The sequence below is a fragment of the Danio rerio genome, chromosome 8 (assembly GCF_049306965.1).
Source record: "Danio rerio strain Tuebingen ecotype United States chromosome 8, GRCz12tu, whole genome shotgun sequence".
Taxonomy (NCBI): Eukaryota; Metazoa; Chordata; class Actinopteri; order Cypriniformes; family Danionidae; genus Danio; species Danio rerio.
This window is the reverse complement of record NC_133183.1, coordinates 57,296,823-57,321,457: the sequence shown is the minus strand read 5'-3', so window position 1 is coordinate 57,321,457 and position 24,635 is coordinate 57,296,823. Positions and strand designations below refer to the sequence as shown.

The window sequence follows — 24,635 nt, the reverse complement described above, 5'->3', positions numbered from 1 at the left end:
TGTTAACTTTAGTTAATGCACTGCGAGTTAATTAAAGCTTAAAATGAGCAACTTTATTTCCATTAACCAACATGAACAAAGATGAATAAATACTGTATTGTTCATGCTAGTACATTAATTAGATAACACAAAACTAATACAATCTTATTGCAAAGTGTGACCTGGTTTTCTATAAATAATTAACATAAGGGTACACAGTTGAAGACAGAATTATTAGCCTACTTAAATTATTAGCCCCCCGTTTATTTTTTCCCCTAATTTCGGGGATTTAACGGAGATAAGATTTGTAAGACAAGAAATATTAGAGAAGAACACATTTCTAAACAGTTTTAATAACTCATTTCTAATAATGGATTTATTTTATTTTTGCCATGATGACCGTAAATAATATTTTACTAGATATTTTTCAAGATGCTAGTACTTGCCTTAAAGTGAATTTAAAGGCTTAACTAGGTGAATTAGGTTAACTAGGCAGGTTAGGGTAATTAGGCAAGTTATTGTATAATAATGGTTTGCTCTGAAGACTGTCAAAAAAGCTTAAAGGGGCTAATAATTTTGACCTTAAAATGGTTTATAAAAAATTAAAAATTGCTTTTATTCCAGCAGAAATAAAACAAATAAGACTTTCTCCAGAAGAAAAAAATATTACCAAACATACTGTGAAAATTTCCGTGCTCTGTTAAACATCACTTAGGAAATAATTAAAATCCAAATTCAAAGGGGGGCTAATAATTCTGACTTCAACTGTATATTCAAATGCATACAAGAATGTATTTTGTGTGTGTGTGTGTGTGTGTGTGTGTGTGTGTGTGTGTGGTGCTATGTGAAGTATTGGTGTTCATACATAATAATACATATATTAAAAACTACCTTGCGTTTGGAAAAGCTGCCCATGAAGGTTCTGGCCAGACGTTTGTTTCCACCGATGTTGGCCTCATCTCCAGTGTCGGTACTATCTTCAGCTTTTCCCTGAATTAAAAGAAAATAATATAAGTAAATGATTTTTATGCACATGAGGCAGTGAAAATATGGAGAGGTGCATGATAAATACACCAAATCATACACTACTGGTCTAAAGTTTGGGATCAGTAGGGATTTTAAATGTTTTAAAATAAGCTTCTCCTGCTCACCAAGGCTGGATTCATTCATTCATTCATTCATTCATTCATTCATTCATTCATTCATTCATTCATTCTTCTTTTCAGCTTAGTCCCTTTATTACTCTGGGGTTGTCACAGCAGAATGAACCGCCGACTTATCCAGCATTTGTTTTACACAGTGGATTTGTTTTAACTGTGTTCCAGCTGCAATCCATCTATGTGGAAACATCCACACTCATACACTACGGACAATTTAGCCTACCCAATTTACCTGTGCTGCAGTACTTTGGACTGTGGGGGAAACCAGAGCACCTGGAGGAAATCCACATCAACGCAGGGAGAACATGCAAACTCCACACAGAAACACCAACTGAGCAGAGGTTCGAACCAGCGACACAGCGACCTTCTTGCTGTGACAGCACTACCTACTGCGCCACTGCCTCGCCTCATTATTATTATTATTATTATCATCATCATCATCATCATCATTATTATTATTTTTATTATCATTATCATTATGATCATCATTATTATTATTATTATAATCATTATTATTATTATCATAATCATCATCATTATTATTGTTATTATTATTATTATTACTAATATTATTATTATTATTATTAATATTATTAATATTATTATAGGGCGAAGCAGTGGCGCAGTAGGTAGTGCTGTCGCCTCACAGCTGGGTCACTGATTTGAACCTTGGCTCAGTTGGCGTTCAAGGATAAGTTGGATTAAAGGGACTAAGCAGACAAGAAAATGAATGAATGAATATTATTATTAATATTATTGTTAATATTATTATTATTAGTGTAATAGTAATAAAAGCAATGACTGAAGTAATTATTTCATATAAATCTACATACAATAAGGACACAGTTATTAAAATTTTAATAAATATTTAATAATTTAACTTTTTACACATTACATTTTTTTTTTACATTTGATAAACACTGCCTTGATGACAGAATAATAAAAAACATGAAAAACAAAAACAACCCCTAATTTTTGACCGGTAGTGTATACTACAGTACTGTAGTAAAACAGTAAAACAGTGAAGTAACAACATACATCGGGGGTGTCAAATTCATGGAGGGCCGCAGCCCTACACAGTTTAGTTCCAACCCTGCTCCAACAAACTTACTTGTAGGGTTTAAACAAGCCTGAAGGACTCAATTAGTTTAATAAGGTGTGTTTAATTAGGGTTGGAACTAAACTGTGCAGAGCCGCAGCCCTCCAGGAACTGAGTTTGACATCCTTGACATACACAGTTGATGAAATATTGACTAATTGACTCAATGATCACTAGGTGGCGATAGAGACCTGTAGGTGTATGAACATACTGGTATGGAGACTTGTCATGGAAAGCAGACGGTTTTCTTGCACTTTCAAAATGATTGTATTTGTACTCTATATGCTCACTAACATTCACAAATATATGTTTCCTTGCTGTTCATCTCATTTAAGAAAAAATAGGCTGAAAAACTATTAGGCTATATTAAAAGTTCATCCACATTAACACATCAGTATTTAGCATTACCGAGATGCATTAATCCCTATTGATAAGTCGAGTTCTTTTTATTATATTTTAAATTGATTTATTACTTAAAAAAAGGGAATATTCTGGTAAATATTTGAGCTATATTTATTTTTTAGAGTTACAGTTTTTGCTATTTTAGTCAGCTATAAAAACTATTAACTCCAAAAATGCAAATGACTAGAAGATGCGTGAATTATGAGGTCATAGTTAGCTTTCCTTATTTCAGACGAACACAATCGGGAAAATTCTTAAATCCTCTACCTCGTTTGCCCATTTTTTAATCGAAATTGATTCCATGCTTAAAGCTAAACGTCTATCTAACAATAAGAAATTCTGCAAGTTAATATTAACTTATGAAAATATCATGCTTCCAGTATGCTAGTAATTAATGCTTTCTGTATTTTTTAATTTCATTTAATTTTGTACTTCCCCTTTCCTCATTTTTTTCTCTTTTTTATTTTCTTTGTAGTACTCCTTTCTTTTTACTTATTGTTCTTATTACTTTGTAATTGTATATTCTTGTATTCCAGTTTTCTACAGATTACTTCATGATTTATATTATAAATCTCTTCTTTTCTAAAAAAAAAAAAAAAAAAAAAACACTGTTTAAAAAAACACTGTTTAAAAAAAAAAAGAAAAAAAAAACCCGAAAACAATTGGGAATAAAAAATTATAAATAACTCATGGCAGTGAATGGTGCCTGACATTTTTAAGCTCAAAAAAAAAAAAAAAAAAAAAAATCTATCCATCATGAAAGAAACTACAATCAGCAGGTCATAACCTTATTTAATTAGTGTCTATTTTGTGAATTCAAAGGATGTCATTCATACATTTTAATACGATTTGCTCATGCACCAATGACATTTGGGTTTAGGGTTGGGCCTTGGGCATACCATAGACCTGCTTTTCAAAAATCTCCCGTTTTTGTATGAATTAAATCATGTAAATTTGAACAAATCAGCCATTTTTTCTGACAATACGCTAAATAGTTACATTTCCTCATGAGATCAGGCTGATAGAATTGATTAGGTCAACGAATGCCTTGTGAAGTGATTATTTTTGTTTAAAAATATGCACTTCATAAGCCATTATCACCGGCTTCCCTGTAGAATGCTCATTCGTAAGAAAGTAAGATGTTATGATGGATGCTGAAATGGAGCGTCTCTGTTTGAAGTCTGATGTCCAGGATCATATCATCTGTTGCAACATGACTCTTGTGAATGTGCGTGTAACAGATCACGGTGCTGTCTAGACAACAATGTAATTGTTAGCAGACGGATTTAAAAACAAGATCAGCCAGTACCAGTGGTGTGAAGGAACACATTACAAATACTCAAATGGCTGTAATTGAGTAGGTTTGCACAGGAATTGTACTTTTACTAGGACATTTTAAACGATTTGTACTCTTACTTTCACTTAAGTACATTTTTAGTGCAGTATTGGTACTTTTACTCCACTACTTTCCTTCAACCTGCAGTCACTACTTTTTATTTGTTATTTTACTTGTCTTTGGTGATTATTTTACTTGTCGTGTGATTCCTGTCCAATCAAATCTACATAAAATTAAGGGAATTTAAGACTTTTTAAGGCTGTAACACTGTAATAAAACTTTATGATGCCACACCATTAAAATGAATGTTTATGACAATTTTCATTAAGTGTCATTCACTCAGTTATGACATTTTAAATGCAAGGATGACATCGTTTGAGTTGTCTTTTTTACGTCAAGTTGACATAATCAAATACATCATATCTTTGTCAGGTCAACTTGACATTCTCAAGACAACATAATGTGTCATAAACCTGTCATCAACATTAACTGTCATGATGCCATTATGACATTGTCGTGAATTTTATAACAGCATCATTCATATTTACATTTTTTTTAACCTCAAGTACCTTACAGCGGGACAAATTTAATTTGTCATTAAAATGTTATTACAAAACTATTATTATAAAAAAATTTGACAGATTAATTAAACTTTTAATGAGAATTGTTAATCACAAATTCAGCTTGTTTGACCAAAAAAGTGATAAAAAATATATTCATATTATCTATCTATCTATCTATCTATCTATCTATCTATCTATCTATCTATCTATCTATCTATCTATCTATCTATCTATCTATCTATCTATCTATCTATCTATCTATCTATCTATCTATCTATCTATCTATCTATCTATCTATCTATCTATCTATCTATCTATCTATCTATCCTTTGAAATCTAACTTTAAATCCTAATGTTCAGCCCTCAAAACACTGTTGCCCAACTGAATAGCCTGTCTGCAGTTTGAAGGACAGTGTGTGTATTTCAAGGTGGGAAAACTATAAAAATATAGTAAATGGTGGCTTTAACTTTGCCTGTATCAAGGACAGTGGTGTGGTGTTTTCTGTGAGTACCTTTGAGTGCTCTTATTTAAATCCGCCTCAAGTCAATCCTTAAATAACTACACTGTAGACACCTGTACAAGGACAGATCTAACCTAATTAGTCCACTTGCTGGACAGCGTTTGTCATCGTTTATACAGTACGTCTGTCCAGTGATTTAAAAACGCCTAAAGACAATCTATGGCCCTAATAGATCAAATTAGCAAAGTGCGGATTTTTAAAAAGTAGCTATTTTTAATAACACAGTGAATAATATTATTTACTGTTATGTGTTTGATTTTGTAAACAGTGTTGGGGTAACAAATAACATGTTACGTAATAATATTAAGTAACAAGTAACGCATTACTTTTAAAAAATAAGTTATAATATCTGAGTTACATTTTAAAAATCGGAACGTGAGTTTTTTTTTAGCTTAATACATTAGCTTTTAAAAATAAATTGGTGAATTAAAATTAAAGTTGTCACAATGAATCATGCAGTCAATGAGAGAACGTGTTCATCATTTTGAACGCACCGAAGAAAAGGAAAAGGGGATTGTCCCCGTGGACAGTAATTTTACTTAAGACAAATGGTCCTAAAGCAAACACATTGCTTTAAACTTTCATTAATCTGTATATACGGCATGTAGAGCTCTGGGGTCCGTTCTTCGTACCTCGCTTAAATGATCTAAGATGATTTGGCAGATCCTGGATCTTTTAATCTTGATAACTGATCTCTCGCTAATTTGGTTCTTCAAACAAGTTCGCGAATCAGATTAGAATGTCTGGATAAACTGATCTGAGATCGCTGCGTGTGTATTGAAGGACAGATCTATCGATCCTCTAAATCCTGATCAGCAATGCAACGATTGGCTGACGGCACAGCAGCGTAATGACATCATCTGATTAATATTCAATTATCCATGTGAGCAAAATTACTTCAAATTAGCAGTAAACGGTTTGTTAAATATGACACACAATAACTTTCCACATTTGTTGTGAGCTGCAGGCTTTACATTTTCATGTGTCAAGAGTATTCATCATGTATTTCAATGCAAATTAACGTATTTAGTTCTACATTTAGAAAAGATTTTCTTTATTATAGTAGCAGTTTTTTTTAATCGGTGTAAAGAATAACTGGTTGTTTACAAAAGCATTTTCATATTGGTAAAGGCGTCTGCAACTATTGTGAAGCATCAAATCACAAGCATATTAACTGTCAAAACATGTTTATGACTGCATAAATGTATTATTGCTTTTAAAAAAAGTCACATATTGTGCATGTTTATTATAAACAATTTGTACTAAGCGATCTAAAAAGTTCATATCAATAAGTTTTCTCTGTGCAGCACCAGGTGGCAGTCTTTCATTTCGAGAGTGCAGATTGCATAAGTTTTATTAATATATATAACTTAATTTATTTTATTAATAACTATAACTTTATATATATATATATATATATATATATATATATATATATATATATATATATATATATATATATATATATATATATATATATATATATATATATATATATATATATATATATATATATATATACTTTAAAAAATATTTACTCTTTTCCCAAGTGTATATAACTACTACTGTACGAAAATATCAGAATTCGGAACACTTTCTGTATATCTTTGCTTGAACTAAGCCGATCTAATCCTGTTTATATAAATTGAACCTGCTCCCGATCAGGTTTGACCTAGCAGAACTGTTGCTATGACAACAACTCTCGGATCAGCTTTGAAGAATGAACGTCCTGATCCTGGATCGTGTCAAATCGTCAATATCCAAATCCAGCTAACTGAGTAATCCACGAAGAACGGACCCCTGGGGTCAGGAAGTTCTCAGATAACATTATCCTAAACTTTTTTTATGTGTTTACTTTTTAAAGGTAAATGAAGTTGAAAGCTATACAGTGTGTTGTTAATTGCAGAGCTCCTCTAAAAAAAAAAAAAAACAAGTTCTGAAAGAGATCAAGCCTGAGCCAGGTAATAAAAAGTTATGCAAAAGTTACTCAAAAGTAGCATCAAGCTTTACTTACCATAAAAAAGTAACCAAGTAACACAACTAGTTTTAGAGTAGGGTTTTTTGGGGAGTAACTCAATATTGTAATGTATTACTTTCTAAAGTAACTTTCCCCAGCACTGATTGAAAATATACAGTTGAAGTCAGAATTCTTAGCCCCTCTTTGAAAAGAAATCCCAAATGATGTTTAAGAGCAAGAAAACTTTCAAAGTATGTCTGATAATATTTTTTTGTTCTGGAGAAAGTCTTATTTGTTTTATTTCGGCTAGAATAACAGCAGTTTTACATTTTTTAAACATGATTTTAAGGACAAAATAGTATATAACCTAGTTTGGCCTGTAAATGACACTATAAGCTGTATAGAAATGTCTTGAAAAATATCTAGTCAAATATTATTTACTGTCATCATGGCAAAGATAAAATAAATCAGTTATTAGAAGTTATTAAAACCACTATGTTTAGAAATGTGTTGGAAAAAATATCACTGTTAAACAGAAAACAGGGAAAAAAAAAATCAACAGTGGGGCCAATAATTTTGGACATGGATGGGGGGCTGACTTCAACTGTATATAATAATTCTGACTTCAACTGTATATAAAATAAATTACTTTTCTAAAACGTGCACTTGTATGTGTTCCATAATTGACCCTTCCTCTTGTTAATCAAAATAAGAGTATTGATTAAACATATAATGCTGAATTAATCAAACATTTCCGTCACTTTCCGTTATGTGTCTGAGTGAAAGTAGTCAAAGCTGAGGTAACTGACTGAACGCTGGGGTTCATTTGCATATTCATGAGACAAGGGTATAGAACAGTGGTGTCCAAACTTGGTCCTGGAGGGCTGGTGTCCTGCAGGTTTTAACTTAAACTTGCATAAATACGCTTGCAAGGATGTCTCAAAAATGTCTCAAGGATGACTCCCCCCCACCCCCCACCCATTATTGAAGTTGCAGGTTTATTTAGGTATTTAGAGAAAAAAAAAATCACAGCACATTTTTACAAATTCAGCCTAACAGAATGTGGACTGAAATGGAATGCTAACAAACCACAGCAATGGTATTCACAATCCTATTAAACCTCCTAATGTAAAGTGAAACAGAACTCTGCTGTGAATGTATCAAGGCCCTTATAAATAGACTATTCATTTGAATTATTAACGATGGATTTTAAGGCACAGAGTTTGTGACTACAGGGGGACCTTAAATGACTGAAATGTAAGAGATTGTATTATAAATTAATTATAAAGATTAAAGTTAATCTCAGAGCACTTTAAAAGCAGTTTAAATGAGTAAAAGGTAGGAGATAGGAGAATAGGATGGTAACAGAATTAATTATTTATTTAAAATAATTAAAGGGAGGGCAGCACAGTGGTCTAGTGGGTAGCACATTAGCCTCACAGCAAGAAGGTTGCTGGGTTGAGCCCTGGCTAGGTCAGTTAGTGTTTCTGTGTGGAGTTTGCATGATCTCCCCGTGTTCGAGTGGGTTTCCTCCGGGTGCTGAAGTTACCCCCACGAGTCCAAAAACATGTTGTACGGGTGAACTGGGTAAGCTAAAATGTCTATAGTGTATGTGTGTGAATGATTGTGTATGAATGTTTCCCAGTGATGGGTTGGAGCTGGAAGGGCATCTGCTGCGTCAAACATATGCTGGATAAGCTGGCGGTTCATGTCGCTGTGGGGACCCCTGATTAATAAAGGGACTAAGCCGAAAAGAAAATGAATGAATAAATGAATAAATAAACGGGATAGTTCACTCAAAACTGAAAAATCTGCCATAATTTACTCTCCCTTCTCTTGTTCCAAACCTGTTAGAATTTCTAACATTATTCAAAATATCATCTTGTGTGTTTAACAGAAAAGGGAAACTCATAACGATGTAAAACCAATTGAGAGTGAGTAAATGGTGAGAAAAATGTTCATTTTTGGGTGAACCATCCCTTTATTTAATTTAAAAGTGAAAGGAGTAAATTAACTACACTGATTTTAATGTAGTCAAGTTGAATAGGTCTTTTTGAAGAAACAGTTTTTTTTAAAATAAGCTCATTTTCAACTCCCCTAGAGTTAAACATTGGAGTTTTATCAATTTAGATTTTATTCAGTCAATCTCCGAGTCTGACGAGAGCACTTTTAGCTTAGTTTAGCATAAATCATTGAATCTGATTAGACCATTAGGATCTTGTTAAATATGTAAAAAAAAAGAAGAAATAAATAAAAGAAATAATAATTATATATATATATATATATATATATATATATATATATATATATATATATATATATATATATATAAATTTATTTATATATATATATATATATATATATATATATATATATATATATATATATATATATACACATATATATATATATTAATTAATTTATTTATATATATATATATATATATATATATATATATATATACACATATATATATATATATATTAATTAATTTATTTATATATATATATATATATGTATGTATATATATATATATATATATATATATATATATATGTATATATATATATATATATATATATATATATATATATATATATATATATATATATATATATATATATATATATATATATATATGTTGGCATTTCTGTTTGGCGTTTGCATGTTCTTCCTGTGTTTGCGAGGGTTTCCTCCGGATGCTGCGGTTTTCCCCACGAGTACAAAAACATGCACTACAGGTGAATTGGATAAGCTAAATTGTCCGTAATGTATGTGTGTGAATGGGTGTGTAGGAATCTGCTGGATGAGTTGGCAGTTCTTTCCACTGTGGTGACCCCTCGTTAATAAAGGGACTAAGCCGAAATGAAAATGAATGAATGAATGATTATTATATTCCTAGTTAAAGCTTTATAGTCCCTAGCTAGGCAAGTAGTAAAAGCACTGCATATATATCATATCATTGCGCCTGCTGCAGCAAAGTTCCTTGATTATTATGCCTAAATGAGTTTGGTTCCTAGACATATCGACCAAGAAAGCAGAAACTTTTCATTTTAAATATTTTTTAGTCAAACTTTAAGTGAGAATTTTATTACTTATTACACATTTTAAGGCTTTAAAGAAAACTCTCTTTTTTTTTTTTTTTTTTGAGTGAGATGCTAATGGTCCAATCCGATTCAATTATTTATGCTAAGCTAAAAGTGCTCCCGCCAGACCCAGAGATGGGCTGAATGGATTCAAAAATGGTAAAACTCAACAGTTTAACTCCAATGGACTTGAAATACGCCTAATTCCTAAATAAAAGTGGAGTGCTCCCAATGTTTTTGCAAGCAAATGTGAATTTATTTGTAAATGTGATACAATTTTCAGTTCTGAAAGAAGGAATGACACATTTGGTCAAGTTAAGACTAAGCTGAAAAGAAAATGAATAAATAAAGGAATAAATGAATAAATTATTATATTATTATTTTCCTATTTAAAGATTTATAGTCCCTAGATATGCAAATAGTAAAAGCACTGCATACTGTATATATCATATTATTGCTCCTGCTGCAGCAAAGTTCCTTGATTTTTACGCCTAAATGAGTTTGGTTCCTAGACATATCGACCTAATAAGTAGAAACTTTTCATTTTAAATAATTTTAAAGTCAAGCTTTAAATGAGAAAGTTATTACATATTACACATTTTAAGACTTTGAAGGAAACTCTCTCTTTTTTTTTTTTTTGAGTGAAATGCTAATGGTCCAATCCGATTCAATTATTTATGCTAAGCTAAGCTAAAAGTGCCAGACCCGGAGATCGGCTGAAAGTTTAACTCTTATGGACTTGAAATGAGCCTAATTCCTAAATAAAGGTGGTGTGTTCCCAACGTTTTTGCAAGCAAATGTGAATTTATCTGTAAATGTGATCCAATTTGCAGTCCTGAGAGTAGGAAAGACATATTTGATCAAGTTAAGCATATTAACCTTCAGTGGCGATTTGTCATGTTTTCCTGACGGTGGCAGGGCTGTGATGGTAAAACTGTCTGGATCTTCCCGGTCGCGAATCTTTGACTCCTTCATGAGGTTATCTAATTTTTTCTTGGCCACATTCTCCGCCTGCTTTCGGTTCATAGACGTCTGGAAAGGAAGAGATAGAGAAATGAATTTGACTGGACCTCACAGGTGATCTGATATCCTAATATTAGCATTGTAACAGCATTTGCAGAACATCAAGGTCAAAACCATTCATCAAAATATCCAGGTCGGTTCAGCTTAAGTCCTTGACCCAATTTTACACATGCAGAGAAATTCATGACGGATATTCATGTATCAAATGCCTCTTTTATTTCTTACATTACAGCACTCAAAGTGGAGCCTTCATTCAAAATGTATGAGGTTTTAGTGTGTAACGTACGACTGAAATGTTCTGCTAAAGTAACATGACAGATGCACTTGAAGAATTGAGGATTAAAGTAACTCTCCTTAAACTTCCATGAAACTTGTGATTAAAATAAAAATCACAATAGAACAACATCAATCATTTTGCATTATAAGAAATTAAATTGAATTCATTGCAATTAAAGTATATTAAAACTCTAAAAAAGTTGAATCACTTCGGAAAAGGTTACAATTGTGAAATACGATTTTAAGAAGATAATATAGATGCAAGCAGCACTAGTCTGGGTTCAAGTGGTTTAAGGCCAACAGTATCTATTTTTTAGTAAGTCTGTATAAATTCAGGGTTACAAAACTACTATACAAATGCACAATTTCAGGCCAGTCGCCATATAAACACAGCATTTTCCTTTTTTGTTAACAGTTGTAGGGTGACCAGTTGGTTGAACATCGTTAAACATTTTCATGAGTCTTAAGTTTATGCTAATGAATGATTTGTGAAACGTGCAATATACAGTCACTTAGGGCCTACCCCCACTATGCCATCCGTACCGTGCCCAGGCCCGTTTCCCGGATCGTTTGAGAAGTGTGAGTGCGCTGAATCGGGCTCAAGCACGGTTCACTTAGCCGGCCCTGGCCCGGTTGGAAGAGGTGTGCCTGAGAGCGGTACACTTGGGCTTTGGTAACTGAAAGCGATACGTGACTTTTAAGGGGTTGTTTCATATGGATTTATTAATCATTCTTACTGTTCAGTGATCGCAAACTGCCGTAGTTTATTAAAGACGAGAACTCCTCACAGCATGACAGCTGCGCACCTTCAGCAGACCTCCTCATTCCTGCAGCACGAGAGCTTAATGATTGTTTATAATCTGTCCGGTGAAATATCTGACTGCGTGTCACCGCATCCCTAAGAACTGTTTGTTGAAATATTTGACTGCATATCACTGCGTAACAAACGACTGAAACGATATAACTAGAGAAATCTCCACTGTGCTACTGGGTGAGAGTGTATGGCAAGCCGTTTTAGCATTTAAACCTTGTTCTGACTATCCATAAATATATTTAGAGATATCTCTAATTATATTTTGACTAGTCATAATTATAATTCGACTAGTCAGATTGGAGATATCTGCAAATATATTATGACTGACTAGTCATATTCCTCCATTGACTTCCATCAAAAAATATTTGCAGATATCTCTAAATGAGTTTTGACTAGTCACAATTGTAATTAGGGATATCTCCAAATGAATTTTGACTAGTCAAAAATCCAATTCAAGATATCTACAACTGTAATTCGACTATTAGTAAATTTATTAGAGATATCTTCAAATATATTTGTAAATATATCTAAATATGACAAATTAAAGATATCTCCAAATGTATTATGACTAGTAAAAACTCTTTTTAGATATCTAATTACAATTGTTACTAGTCAAAATTCATTTGGAGATATCTCTAATTACAATTGTGACTAATCAAAACTCATTAAGAGATATCTGCAAATATTTTTCAATGGAAGTCAATGGAGGAATATGACTAGTCATAAGATATTTGCAGATATCTCCAATCTGATTTCGTACTAGTACAATTGTAATTGCAGATATCTCTAATTGTCATTCTGAGTAGTGGAATTATAATTATGACTAGTCAAAATATAATTAGAGATATCTCTAAATATATTTATGGAGTCAGAACAAAGATTTAAATGCTAAAAAGGCTTGCCATAGAGAGCGCTTCACTGAACAGAGCAGCAGCGATGACGTAAGAGTGTCGAGGCCCGATGTGAGCGCGGGCCGTCAGAGGAGACAGGAGGGGGGACAAGCGTGCTTTGGCCCGGTTCGAGGCAACTGTACCTAGTGTGAGTACGGCCTTACACACACACATTTCAATATTTCACTCTATGCCACCTTGGCTCCTCAATGACTTGCCATCATATCGTGGTAAAGGAAATTGAGCGCCTGAGTGATCCTAAGAGCTATGTTGTCAGGGGCTAATGCAAAAAGGTCTTAGATGACAGGTCAGACTAAGGCCGTACTTACACTATGCACAGGTTCCTTGAACCAGGCCAAAGCACGCTTGTCCCAACTCCCGTCTCCCCCGACGGCCCGCTCTCATATTACATTCGGGCCTGGGCATGTCATCGATGCTGCGCTGTTCAGTAAGCTCTCTCGCTCAGCACAGTGGAGATTTCTTTAGTTATATCGTTTAAGTTGTTTGACATGCAGTGACACGCAGTCAAATATTTCGCAGAACAGATCAGCCACTTTTGACGCTCATAAACAATCATAAAGTCCTCGTGCTGCAGGAATTAGGAGGTTTGCTGAAGGTGCAGCTGTCATGCAGTGAGGGGTTTGCGTCTTTAAATAAACTGCGACAGTTTGCGTTCACTGAATGATTAATTAATTCATATGAAACAGTCCCTTAAGTCAAGTCTCGCTTTTAGTTTCGGGCTTAGGCGCGCTTTGCACTCACACATAAGCGTACCGCGCCAAAGCCCATAAGAACCGCGAGCCTGATTTAGAGCACTCACACTTCTCAAACCGTCCAGGAAACGGGCCTAGGCACGATTCGGATAGCATAGTGTGAGTCGGCCCTAAGTGTAGTTCAAAAACCCCTTATGAGCGCAAACACACGTGGCCCGCTATGCCATAGCCAGGGCCCCAATCTGAAGCCAGGCCTGGTGGCCAGGTTTTATCCCACAGAACCTGGCCGGGCTCAGCTCAAAGGAGCAATATGCGACCATCCTCCTCCAGGCCCACCACCTGCTGGGTGAGCCGTAAGGAGCCAGTCCATTGCGGGACGGGTGGTGGTTGAAGGTTAGAACCGCGACAACCCTATTGACAGGCACAGGGACTATGTTTCTCAGCTGGCCTGGGAACGGCATGAAGGCATGGAGCTAGAGGAAGTGTCTGGGGTTCTCTCCTGAGACTTCTGCCCCATGACCCGGCACCAGAAAGTAATAAGCCACCTTGGCCAAAGACACCGAATGTCGATTATCAAGTCAGTTGGACTAGCAGTCCTAGTTTCTTAGCTTTCCTGTTTTATTTTCACATTATAGCATGACCATGTGTTCAACTGGCCTACTTTTTGTTTTAAAGTTACCTCAGATCAAGTTCCTACATGCATCCTGAGTTTGGTGATGGTATGTCATTCTGTTCCTGAGTTATGGAGATTTTTTGTAGAAGTGGCCCCACTGAATTTGGAGGTTTCACCGTTTGGTGGCGAACCAGAGTAGAACCTTTGTAAAGTTTAAAGTCTTTTAGGCTGCGTCCAAAATTACTATGAATGGAACTCTGACGTACTACATCCACCATTAGTCATTGTCACATGACCTACCAGCGTCAGCAGCATCGATTCACTCCCAGTCATGAATTCTCTCATGGTGCAACCATCCGATGCACACTTCAAAATCTCGCTGAAAGTAGTAGGTCATTGGGGAACTTCTCACATACTGTTTTCTCACATACTTCGAATTCTATGAATTTGGACATATGTACTATGCAGTTGCACAGTCACCAGCCATGCATATCGCTGGAGAACTACAAATCTGCCAGCAAAAGAACTACAAGATCCAGTCATGCATCACTCACAATCCTGTCTGATTGCAAACACTCACAGCTAAAGCCGCTAATGAACTAATTACATATATACGCATACATCTGTGCTGAGTCTTGTTTTACAGTTTTGTGACATTACGATGTGTTTTCCTTGCCTTGTTTTTTGACCCTCGCCTTGTTTTTTGTTTACGTTGCCTGCTGCCTTCCTGTACTGACTATTGCCTGTGTATTTGACTATGACTCTGGATTTGCCTACATACATCTGTTTGCTCCTAACCATCTCTGTATAAAAACCCTGCGTTTGGATCCTCACCTCTGTTGTCAGTGTCCCTTTACATTACAATAGTAGGGAAGTATGCAGTTTTGGACGCAGTGTATGATATACGTTTTTGTTTGCCCAATAATTTTTTTAAGCAGAAAAGTGACCTTTGAACGATTACAATAGGGGTTCAGTACTATGCTTGAACCCCTAATAATTGTGGCATTTCTTTTTGTAGTATTAATGCTTATTAAAATGATTCTACCCACGAGCTTAACAATGTATTAACATGTTTCACTAGATCTAGTTTACATAAATACAGTCAAGCATGAAATCATTCATACTTTTTTTTATTTCAAGGTAAAAAGCCGAGATATTTTTTTATCCACAATGACGCCTCTTGCATAAGACTATACAAATCTTTTAAGAGAAGCCTGTCATTACCTGTAACCACGGGGAGATGACACATACAACTGAAGGTAAGATCCAAATGCAGGTTTATTCGTCGTCAGGCAAGCAATGGTCAATACAGGTACAAACGGGTATGTGTAGGCAGTCCAGAATCGTAATCAGTAACAGGGGAGAGGTCAAAAGGCAGGCGGCAGGCAGGGAGAACAAGAGTACAGGCTAGGTAAAACACGGGGAAACAAGACAAGGAATAACGCGTTGTAACATCATCTACTGATAAACAAGACTCGGCAAACTGAATAGGTGAGTGTGTGGCTTAAGTAGTGTGGACAATCAGTCTCTGACAATCCTCAGGTGGTGCGAGTAATCAGTCTAGATGAGGAAGCATGTGGGAGTGTGACCGGAGTGCATGTATGAATATGTAGTCCAACAATGGCGGAATTGTAGTCCAAGGTTATGGTAAGTGAGATCTTATGGAATCCGATCGCTGGTAATCGTGACATTACCAACCTGCTGGTTGAATAAAGGTTAAAATAATAAATAAAACTTTAGGTCAGAATTTGCCAGGGGTATAAACAATTTCGGCCTGACTATGTATACAGTAATATAACCAAAAGCACTGGCAGCTTTCATACTATCACCTACATAACTAACTGTAACATCGGGGAGTGACACCAACAACAGAAGGTAGGATCCAAATGCAGGTTTAATCGTAGTCAGGCAAGCAATGGTCAATACCGGGGCAAACAGATGTATGAGGACAATCCAGAGTCGAAGTCAAAATAACAGGCAGTTGGTCAGAGGTAGGGATGGCTGACGTGAAACTGACGTTTCGACACTGTGTCGAGATCCCGAAGCGCAAGTGTTTCGAAACACTGTACCGAAGCATGATCCGAAACACCCAGGTCACGTGACTAAAGTGTTTCGAAACACTTGGTCACGTGACAAAAGCGATTCAAAGCATCGATCATTTCAGAGGCGTTTCAAGACCCGGAGAATCTGCATTTCACTGGCATGACCTTTATTAAGTCTTCGACTTGTATGGTCTAGTGGACCGTGCGTGTGCACTTTAGAACTGTATTTCGAATTTATTTTGGGTTCGAATCTCGACTATTACAAATACTCCAAAATCATGATTTTATGTATTTTAATCATGTTACTGTTTTATGGTGTAGCCTAAATAGGATACAGCTGCGGATACACCATCAATTTAGCATCATTTTTGTAACACTGTAAAACAATAATTCATATTTTTACAGTACTGTGATGGGTTTAGGTTTTGGATAGATGTTAATAAAATACAATGGGAAATTTAATTAATAATAATTATTGTTAACTTCTGGCCACAACTGTATCTGATCTAGTAACAACCCTGTTATATGAACAAAATACAAATTTATTTACAAATGTTTATTCGTATGTCAGAGCAATGTTGAAACAAAACGATACAATAACAAAGCATTACCAACTGGTATTAAAGCATCTCAACACACTTGTGACAGTCTGGATTCGAACCCATTTTTCCCGCATGGTAGTCATGTACTCTAACCGCTCGACTAAACCATCTGATGATTCAAGGCTACAAAGTGGGGTTTGATACATCAATTTGCTCAACTGTTCTTTGCTGAAGCTGTTTCAGTGAAATACAGATAAAATGACCACTAGGTGTCACCGTAGAGTGGTGTTTCGAAACGTTTCGAAGCTTCGACAAATTTGCTTCGATAGTTTCAGTGTTTCACGAAGCCTCGCTTTGCCCACCACTAGTCAGAGGCAGGCAGCAAACGGCATTAAATAAATAAACAAGGCAAAGGATCAAAAACACGGCAAAGACAGACAAAGGAAACCGTTGTAATGTCACTGTGACAGATAAGAAGACTCGGCAATGTGAATGAGTGTGTGTGCTGCTTAAATACTGTGTGTAATCAGTCTTGAAGCAGGATCAGCTGTGGGAGTCTAATCAGTGGAGACTTGAAGCAGGTGCGTGTGTGTGTGGCATGACTGAATACGTAGTCCATTTACTGGCAGACTTGTAGTTTCATGAGTGAGTGTTTACCAGCGACATCTGGTGGTTTGTTCACTGGTAAACATGACACTAACATATAATTTCAAACTACATTTTAAAAGTCACTTTATTGAAATGCCAAGTTACGTTTTCAACATTTAATGCTGCCATGGAAACTGTGTTTATACACATCTGCACCAGAACCATCTAGAATTACTTACATCTCCATTCAACAGCTTACAATCGTCCTCCATCTCATCTGCACTGTCTTCATCAGACACGTCCCCCTCCTCTGCGTTCTCATCTATATTTGAGGGTAGTTTCTTGCCCTGTAAACACAAACAAACACATACAGTAGAAGACATGTAAATAAAACATTTGTGAAATGAGTTGCACACACTAAACACTACGGTCCAGTGTAAAAAGTGGAAGAGTTTAAAAACCTCACACTTTCTTTATTATTTAAATTCAATGCTATATGCAATTACACAAGCTTAAGGCAATAAATTTAATACATTCCTGATACAAATCACAGTTCTTCACACCTAAAAAAATACTATAGTAATTTATAGTCAAATCTATAGTAGTTTTAAATTGTGTTGAGCGTCAATATGTGACGAGTCGGGAGTGAGAATGTATTGCACAGCAATAGGGCACTTGAGTTGATTTGTAATATAACTGAGCGGTAGAGAACAGCACTCTTACTGTATGCATTGACTCCAGAAACTCAGCGCCGACATTGACATGGACATTAACAGGAAAAAATGTCAGTGACAGAAATGGGTTAATCAATAAAGAGTCAAAAACGTCTGCCCCAAAGAGTAATTAGTTTTAGTCAGGGATGTAATTGGCTTTGACACGTGTTATAAAAATCAATTGAACTTTCTACCCAGTTTTATGACAGCATTATTTACCTCAGAGATTTATACTGTAACTGCAGCTTGCAAGTTAATTAAACTAGAATAAACCCTTTTCCATCCTAACTCTAATGGATTTAATTCGTGAATAGAAAATTATAAGGTTATTTAATGTTACAAATATAGTTTGGCTTTCATTGACTTTTAGTGTTTTTGTTTATACAATGTAAAGTTTAACCTCTAAGGGCCCTATCATACACCCGGCGCAAGGTGGCGCAAGGAGCGGCGCAATACTTGTTTGGTAGTTTCAGCTTGGCGCAAGAGTCGTTTTGAGGCGTTGCGCTACGCTGTTTAAATAGCAAATGCATCAGCGCTCATATGTGCGCCCATAGGCGTTCTGCTCTAAAAAGGAAGCCGTTCTGAGGCGCACTGCTGGCACGTTGCTATTTTGAGAAACTAAAATAGATTTTTCATTAGACCAAAACAAACCCGGTCTGAACTCCAGCGCAGAGTTGCGCCTCGCTTTCACACTGCTTAATACGCACAAGAAAACAATAGGCAAATATCTTTACATATGAAAAAATTTAAATATTAAGGAAATATATAGGATATAATAAGAGTAGATATAGGATATAAATATAAAGGATTAAAATATTACAAAACATACTTTTTTCTAGCCTACATAAATATGAAAAATCACTGCTTTTATGCCTTCATCTCGGGAGGCTTTTTCAGTTCATTCATAACAATTTGCTTTTGTATAATGTTATTATTATTAGCAGTATTATTTCTTATATCCATATTTATATTTGTTTTATTAAAAACAAGCTTAGATTTGCCCACCTGTCAGGTTTTAGATCATATGGGGCACAGCATGTGTTTTAGGATATAACTCAGGTTTTTGAGCACATTTTGTTATTATTATTAATTTATTCGTTTGCTGGAAATTAGAACTGAATTTAGAAATAGTTTTGAAACCAATATTTGCGCTTAACAAACGCAATTAATTATTTTATAGACTAATTGATGTCTGTGCGTAAAGGTTTCCCTATCCAAGAGCAAAAGTGAAAGTGATACTGCAGTAATATTTTGCTAATATAGGGAAGTAATGCTAGGCTAGCTGTTTGTGAGTTAAATTTATTTTAAATGGAATAACCAGCTCATATACTTTCTTCAAAAAAATAAAAAATAAAAAAATTATTTGGTGTGATAATGGATATTTTTAATTAGGATAAATGTGTTTCTGACTGGATCAGAAGTAAGCAGACTTTTATATTTTTGGACAGGGTATATTAAACATGAAAAGAAAGGGTGAGATAACAGACTTCTTTATGAAGAAGCACAAACAATCTGCTTTTTCTTTTCAAATCCAGGTCTGTTTAATGTCTGCTATGTGTAATTGCAGTATTTGTTTTTTCTTCATGCTAATGTTTTTCTAAATGAATTCCGCATTGCTTTATGCAAATAAAATTTTTGAATTCCTTAATTTATTATATAATGTTTGAGTACAGTGTGTGTGGACCCCTTAAAATAGCAGTGGCCACCCCATGTAAAAAATTACAGCTCGGCCATTGTTCTTGCGTTATTTCGAGCAAATTCGATCTTCCGGTTTGAAGCTTAATTTCCTAGCTACGTCACAGCAATGAGATCCTTGTGTAAATTCCAGCATGGATGTCTGTACCGGCTGGCACAATGTGACGTCTTTGAGTTTTTATCATTGATTCATGAAAAAGGCTTGGTTCGAACCAATCACTAAGATTTCTCGCTACTGAAGCATTCAGTTTTTCCACTTGCAAAGTCCATGACATGACGCAACTGACTTGGTTTGGTGCACATTTTAATTGCTTTTTGAAATAGACTATATTTGCATTTAACTATAATTTGATTCAAAACAGTTTCCTCAACATTTCCATTAAGTGATATAATGTTACGTTTTGAATATTTAAAACCTCCAGCATTTCATATGAATCATTAACATTATTTTTGGGTTATAACAAATGTTATTCAAAAGATTTTTATGATGTTTCAGACTTTTGATATTTCTTACAACGACTTTAAACTAGAGATCTGCACGGGACTAAATTTTGAATCCCGCTCCCACCTGCTCCTGCCAGGTTTTAGCCCGAACCCGACCGCTTCCGCTCCTGCTTATATTCAGCATTTGTTGTCCCGTTGCCCGCCCCGCCCCGTTTTCTACCCGCCACGCCCGTTCCCGCTAACAGACGGGGGGAGAACAAAACTGAAAACCACCCAGCTATTGCCTATAACAAGCTGTCTGTATAAACACACACACATAAAAGCTCAAGCAAGTGACACACACACAGACTGCGTCACGCTGTCTCATGCACACACTCAGACACACACACACAAGCTAAACGCAGCATCACGCTGTCTCATTCACACACATACATACGCGTGCTCGCTCGGGAGTCGGGAGCGATATTGTTAGACTGCCCACTCCCGTCCAAAATTAAACCAGTTATTGACCGCTCCCACACTTTATTCGGAAATTTATTCCTGCGCCGCAAGAAATCTAGTTGGGTCCCACGGCTGCAGACCTCTACTTTAAACCTTGAAAAGTTTGAAAAATTACTTTTATTACCATTTTTAATAGTTGTAAGTGACATATTGTCTGGGTTGGTGTTGTACATTAAGCTACAAAAACCTTGTAATACACCGCATATACATTTTCAGTTATTTTACAGACTCATTTCTCTATATATTATTTCTTATTCATTATTTCAACCTACTGAAATACCAATAAGAGTCACTTTGTAGAGTTTTCAACATCAAAAAAAAAACAACAGTGCAAAAATCAAGGTCCCGAAAAGCAATTTATAACCGTAAACCTGAAAATTTTACAAAATACAGAAACTGTTAATTAAGACATACAGTTGAAGTCAGAATTATTAGCCCCCCCTGATTTATACAAGAAAACAATTTGATAAAAAGGGGCTAATAAATTTGACCCTAAAATGGTTTTGAAAAAAATAAAAACTGCTTTTATTCTAGCAGAAATAAAACAAATAAAACTTTCTCCTGAAGGCAAAATATTATCAGACATACTGTGAAAATTTCCTTACTCTGTTAAACATCACTTGGGAAATATTTAAAAGAGAACAAAAAATTAAAAGGGGGGCTAATAATTCTGACTTCAACTGTATGTTTTACAGTGTAGGCTGAATATAATAATCGTGTTTAATGGTAACACATCAATGCTTGGGTCAGATTCAGCCATGTGGCGAGTATATATTCAGCTCCACGTGCACCACAATCCACAGCCCGTGCCCAGCAATTTGTCAATAGCACCGGCTGGCCCAGTTTACAGTTCAGAATTCACTCTCTAGTGGGAACGTCAGTCCACTTTCCAATTATAGCGCCAACTCGCTTGCTCCATCTATGGCCCAATTTTCAACCCTCACACTTTATTAAAAGCACAGGAGAGGGCTCCAACTCGGTAAATACATTTTATATCATTAAGTCTCTACTGTTCAGCTGCTCTAAAAGGCTTTCTGACAGCCCAAAAATAAAGAGGAGTAAGCATCACTATTTTTTTTTAGTAATGCATCTAATATTTATGCACAAATCATTCTGAAGGTCAATCTTCAATTCAATATTATAATTAATTTCTCATTTTCATTTCTTCAGCCAGATCCACATTACCCCTTTACTCTCACCTTTAATTAAAGTGAAAAACACCAAGAAATACACCAAGAACCAAAACAGTAAAATAATTCTTTAATTAAAAATATATAACAGCATATTAGTTAAATATAGAATAGATATAATAGGTAAATAAAAAAAACATAAGAGCATATTTTTAGAGAATTACTTTAAATGGTGCACTTTTTAAAATGTACATAATTTTTTTTTTTATTAGCGCTGTCAAATGATTATTTGTGATTAAACTGCAAGCCAAGATAAAAGTTTGTATGTACATAATATATAATAATATATAATATATTGAAGTCAGAATTATTAGCCCCCCTTTGATTTTTTTTTTTCTTTTTTAAATATTTCCCAGATGACGTTTAACAGGGCAAGGATATTTTCACAGTATGTCTGGTAATATTTTTTCTTCTGGAGAAAGTCTTATTTGTTATATTTTGGCAAGAATAAAAGCAATTTAAAATTTTTTAAACACCTTTTTAAGGACAAAATTATTAGCCCCTTTAAGCAATTTTTTCGATAGTCTACAGAACAAACCATCATTATACAATAATTTCACAAATTACCCTAACCTGCCTAATTAACCTAATTAAGCAGATCAATAAACTCACTACACTTTACCAAATATTCCAGCTGTTGGACACTATAAATGTACTTTTGAGGCTTTTTGTTAGGTGAGAATGTAGTTGTTTAGATTGTGGTTTATTAATAAGAATAGTGCCAATTTAAAATTTTTATAAAGATACAGTGTGTCAGTATCTATCAAGACGGTTGATATTGTCCACTTATAAGATGGCGACAGAGACCGTAGACTGATTCCTGCCGTTCAGCTTTATAGTCTTAAAATGTGAGCAAAATCACCTGTTTTTTCATCACTTTAGACATTACGCTAGAGAATCATTCACATACTAAAGTGACGGGTGTGAAAGTAGCAACGGTTTCCGCTTTTCTGACATCAGATGCAGATGTGAATGAGTGGCGGAAGAAAGTAGTTCCTCATACAAAAGGATTCCCCGTGTTTGGTTTTCTTTTTTATATACACGATTATGCCATCAAGCTATTGTATTAACGCAATATCACACGAGTAGCAGTGCGATATGGCTGTTTATCATCACTGGTGAACCATTATAGCAGTCTGCTTGCGGGCTCATGCCAACGCTCGTCTCCCCACCATATACAGCCATATCGCACTGCTAATGGTGTGATATTGCTCATAGAGATAATCAACGGCTAATTCCTAAGGAGCGTTATCGTCACCTACTGTATTTCCAACCCAAGCTCATTCTGAAAACTTAGTCCCGCGGACGTTTCTGGAGACAGCGGAATACGTCCCGCGGGTGGTGTGACGCCGTTCCCTTTCGCGCTTACCTTACCTCCTTGTGGAGGGCTTCCCCGCTGCAAGCCGTTTGTCCACTCAGCTCACCGTGTACGTCGGCAGGCTCGAGATGCAGAAAGGAGTCGACCACGGCGACCGGTTTCAAGACCGGGGAAGAGCGGTTCCAGCAACCAGGTAAGACGAAAACAGAATCCCTAAAATTAAGTGAACGAGTTTCGTGACAGAGTGAGAACGCGGTGAAATCCAAAAATGCGATAGAGAAAAAAAAATTGGGGCTTTTATTTTTTTGGACAGCTTTTTGTAAACTGTTGCTTGGGTTTAGGGAAGCGAGCGGGCGGGCGAGTCGATCGGTAAAATTGGTTGGGTTCAGGGAAGGAGGAGGGTGGGTCGGCCGATTGGCCGGTCGCGCAGTCAATCATCCGGTCAGTCAGACAGCGGCCTCCGGTGGGTTCACGCGAGAGAGGCGTCTGAGGTGCGAAAAAGAGCACAACAGCGGCCTCTCGCGGATTCGCGAAAACAAAAACTGCAGCCGTACTTACCCGCCGGGACGTATTCCGCGGTCTCCAGAAACGTCCGCGGGACTACGTTTCCACAATGAGCTGGGTTGTGCATTTCATAAATATGTCAATTGATTGCCATTTATTATGATAGACCCTGAACAGTTAAGTTTCCCATATCAGTCATTATATCATTATTACAATGTAACAGTCATTTTAACCTGGGTCAGAGTACATAGGGCCCTGGCAATTTAGGGGCCCAGCGACAAGTTGTCTTCACTTACGAGACTATATTGTACTATATTGTACAATACTATATTGTACTATATTGTATTTTAATATGATGCTTTAAAGACAGTTTATCTTATCATAATATTAATATTATTCTGAAAAAAAATCAATGCATGTACATTACACAAATACACAACCCAGGATCTTTAGAAATATGTGGCTCAGCCTACAACATTGCGAAAATACGTTGCTCTGGGTACATTTAGTTTCACACTTCAGATGAAAAATCCACTAGAGGGCGCTGTTTACATTTTGCAAATCTGAAATGGGTTACTTAGAATACACATATATAATTCTTTAATCATCAATAGCATGTCCCTGTCATTAATGTGAAAATGAACAAGAGTTGTTCCGCAGCTTTCA

The 24,635-nt window shown here is 35.6% G+C and overlaps 1 protein-coding gene across 24 annotated transcripts in view; it reads right to left on the bottom strand.

Annotated features, from left to right (window-relative positions):
* The window catches only part of plch2a (phospholipase C, eta 2a), a 297,121-nt gene that overhangs the window by 33,907 nt on the left and 238,579 nt on the right, over positions 1-24,635 (bottom strand). For all 24 annotated transcript variants that reach the window (XR_012383552.1, XR_012383550.1, XR_012383551.1 and 21 more), the window contains 3 exons: positions 17,844-17,951; positions 10,983-11,135; positions 871-969 (listed from right to left, as the gene is read on the bottom strand). Coding sequence is in view for 15 of the 24 variants with exons in the window: in XM_073909056.1 (XP_073765157.1) it covers positions 871-969; positions 10,983-11,135; positions 17,844-17,951 (360 nt within the window). In the remaining 9 variants the exon portion in view is untranslated. The remainder of the gene's footprint in view (positions 1-870; positions 970-10,982; positions 11,136-17,843; positions 17,952-24,635) is intronic.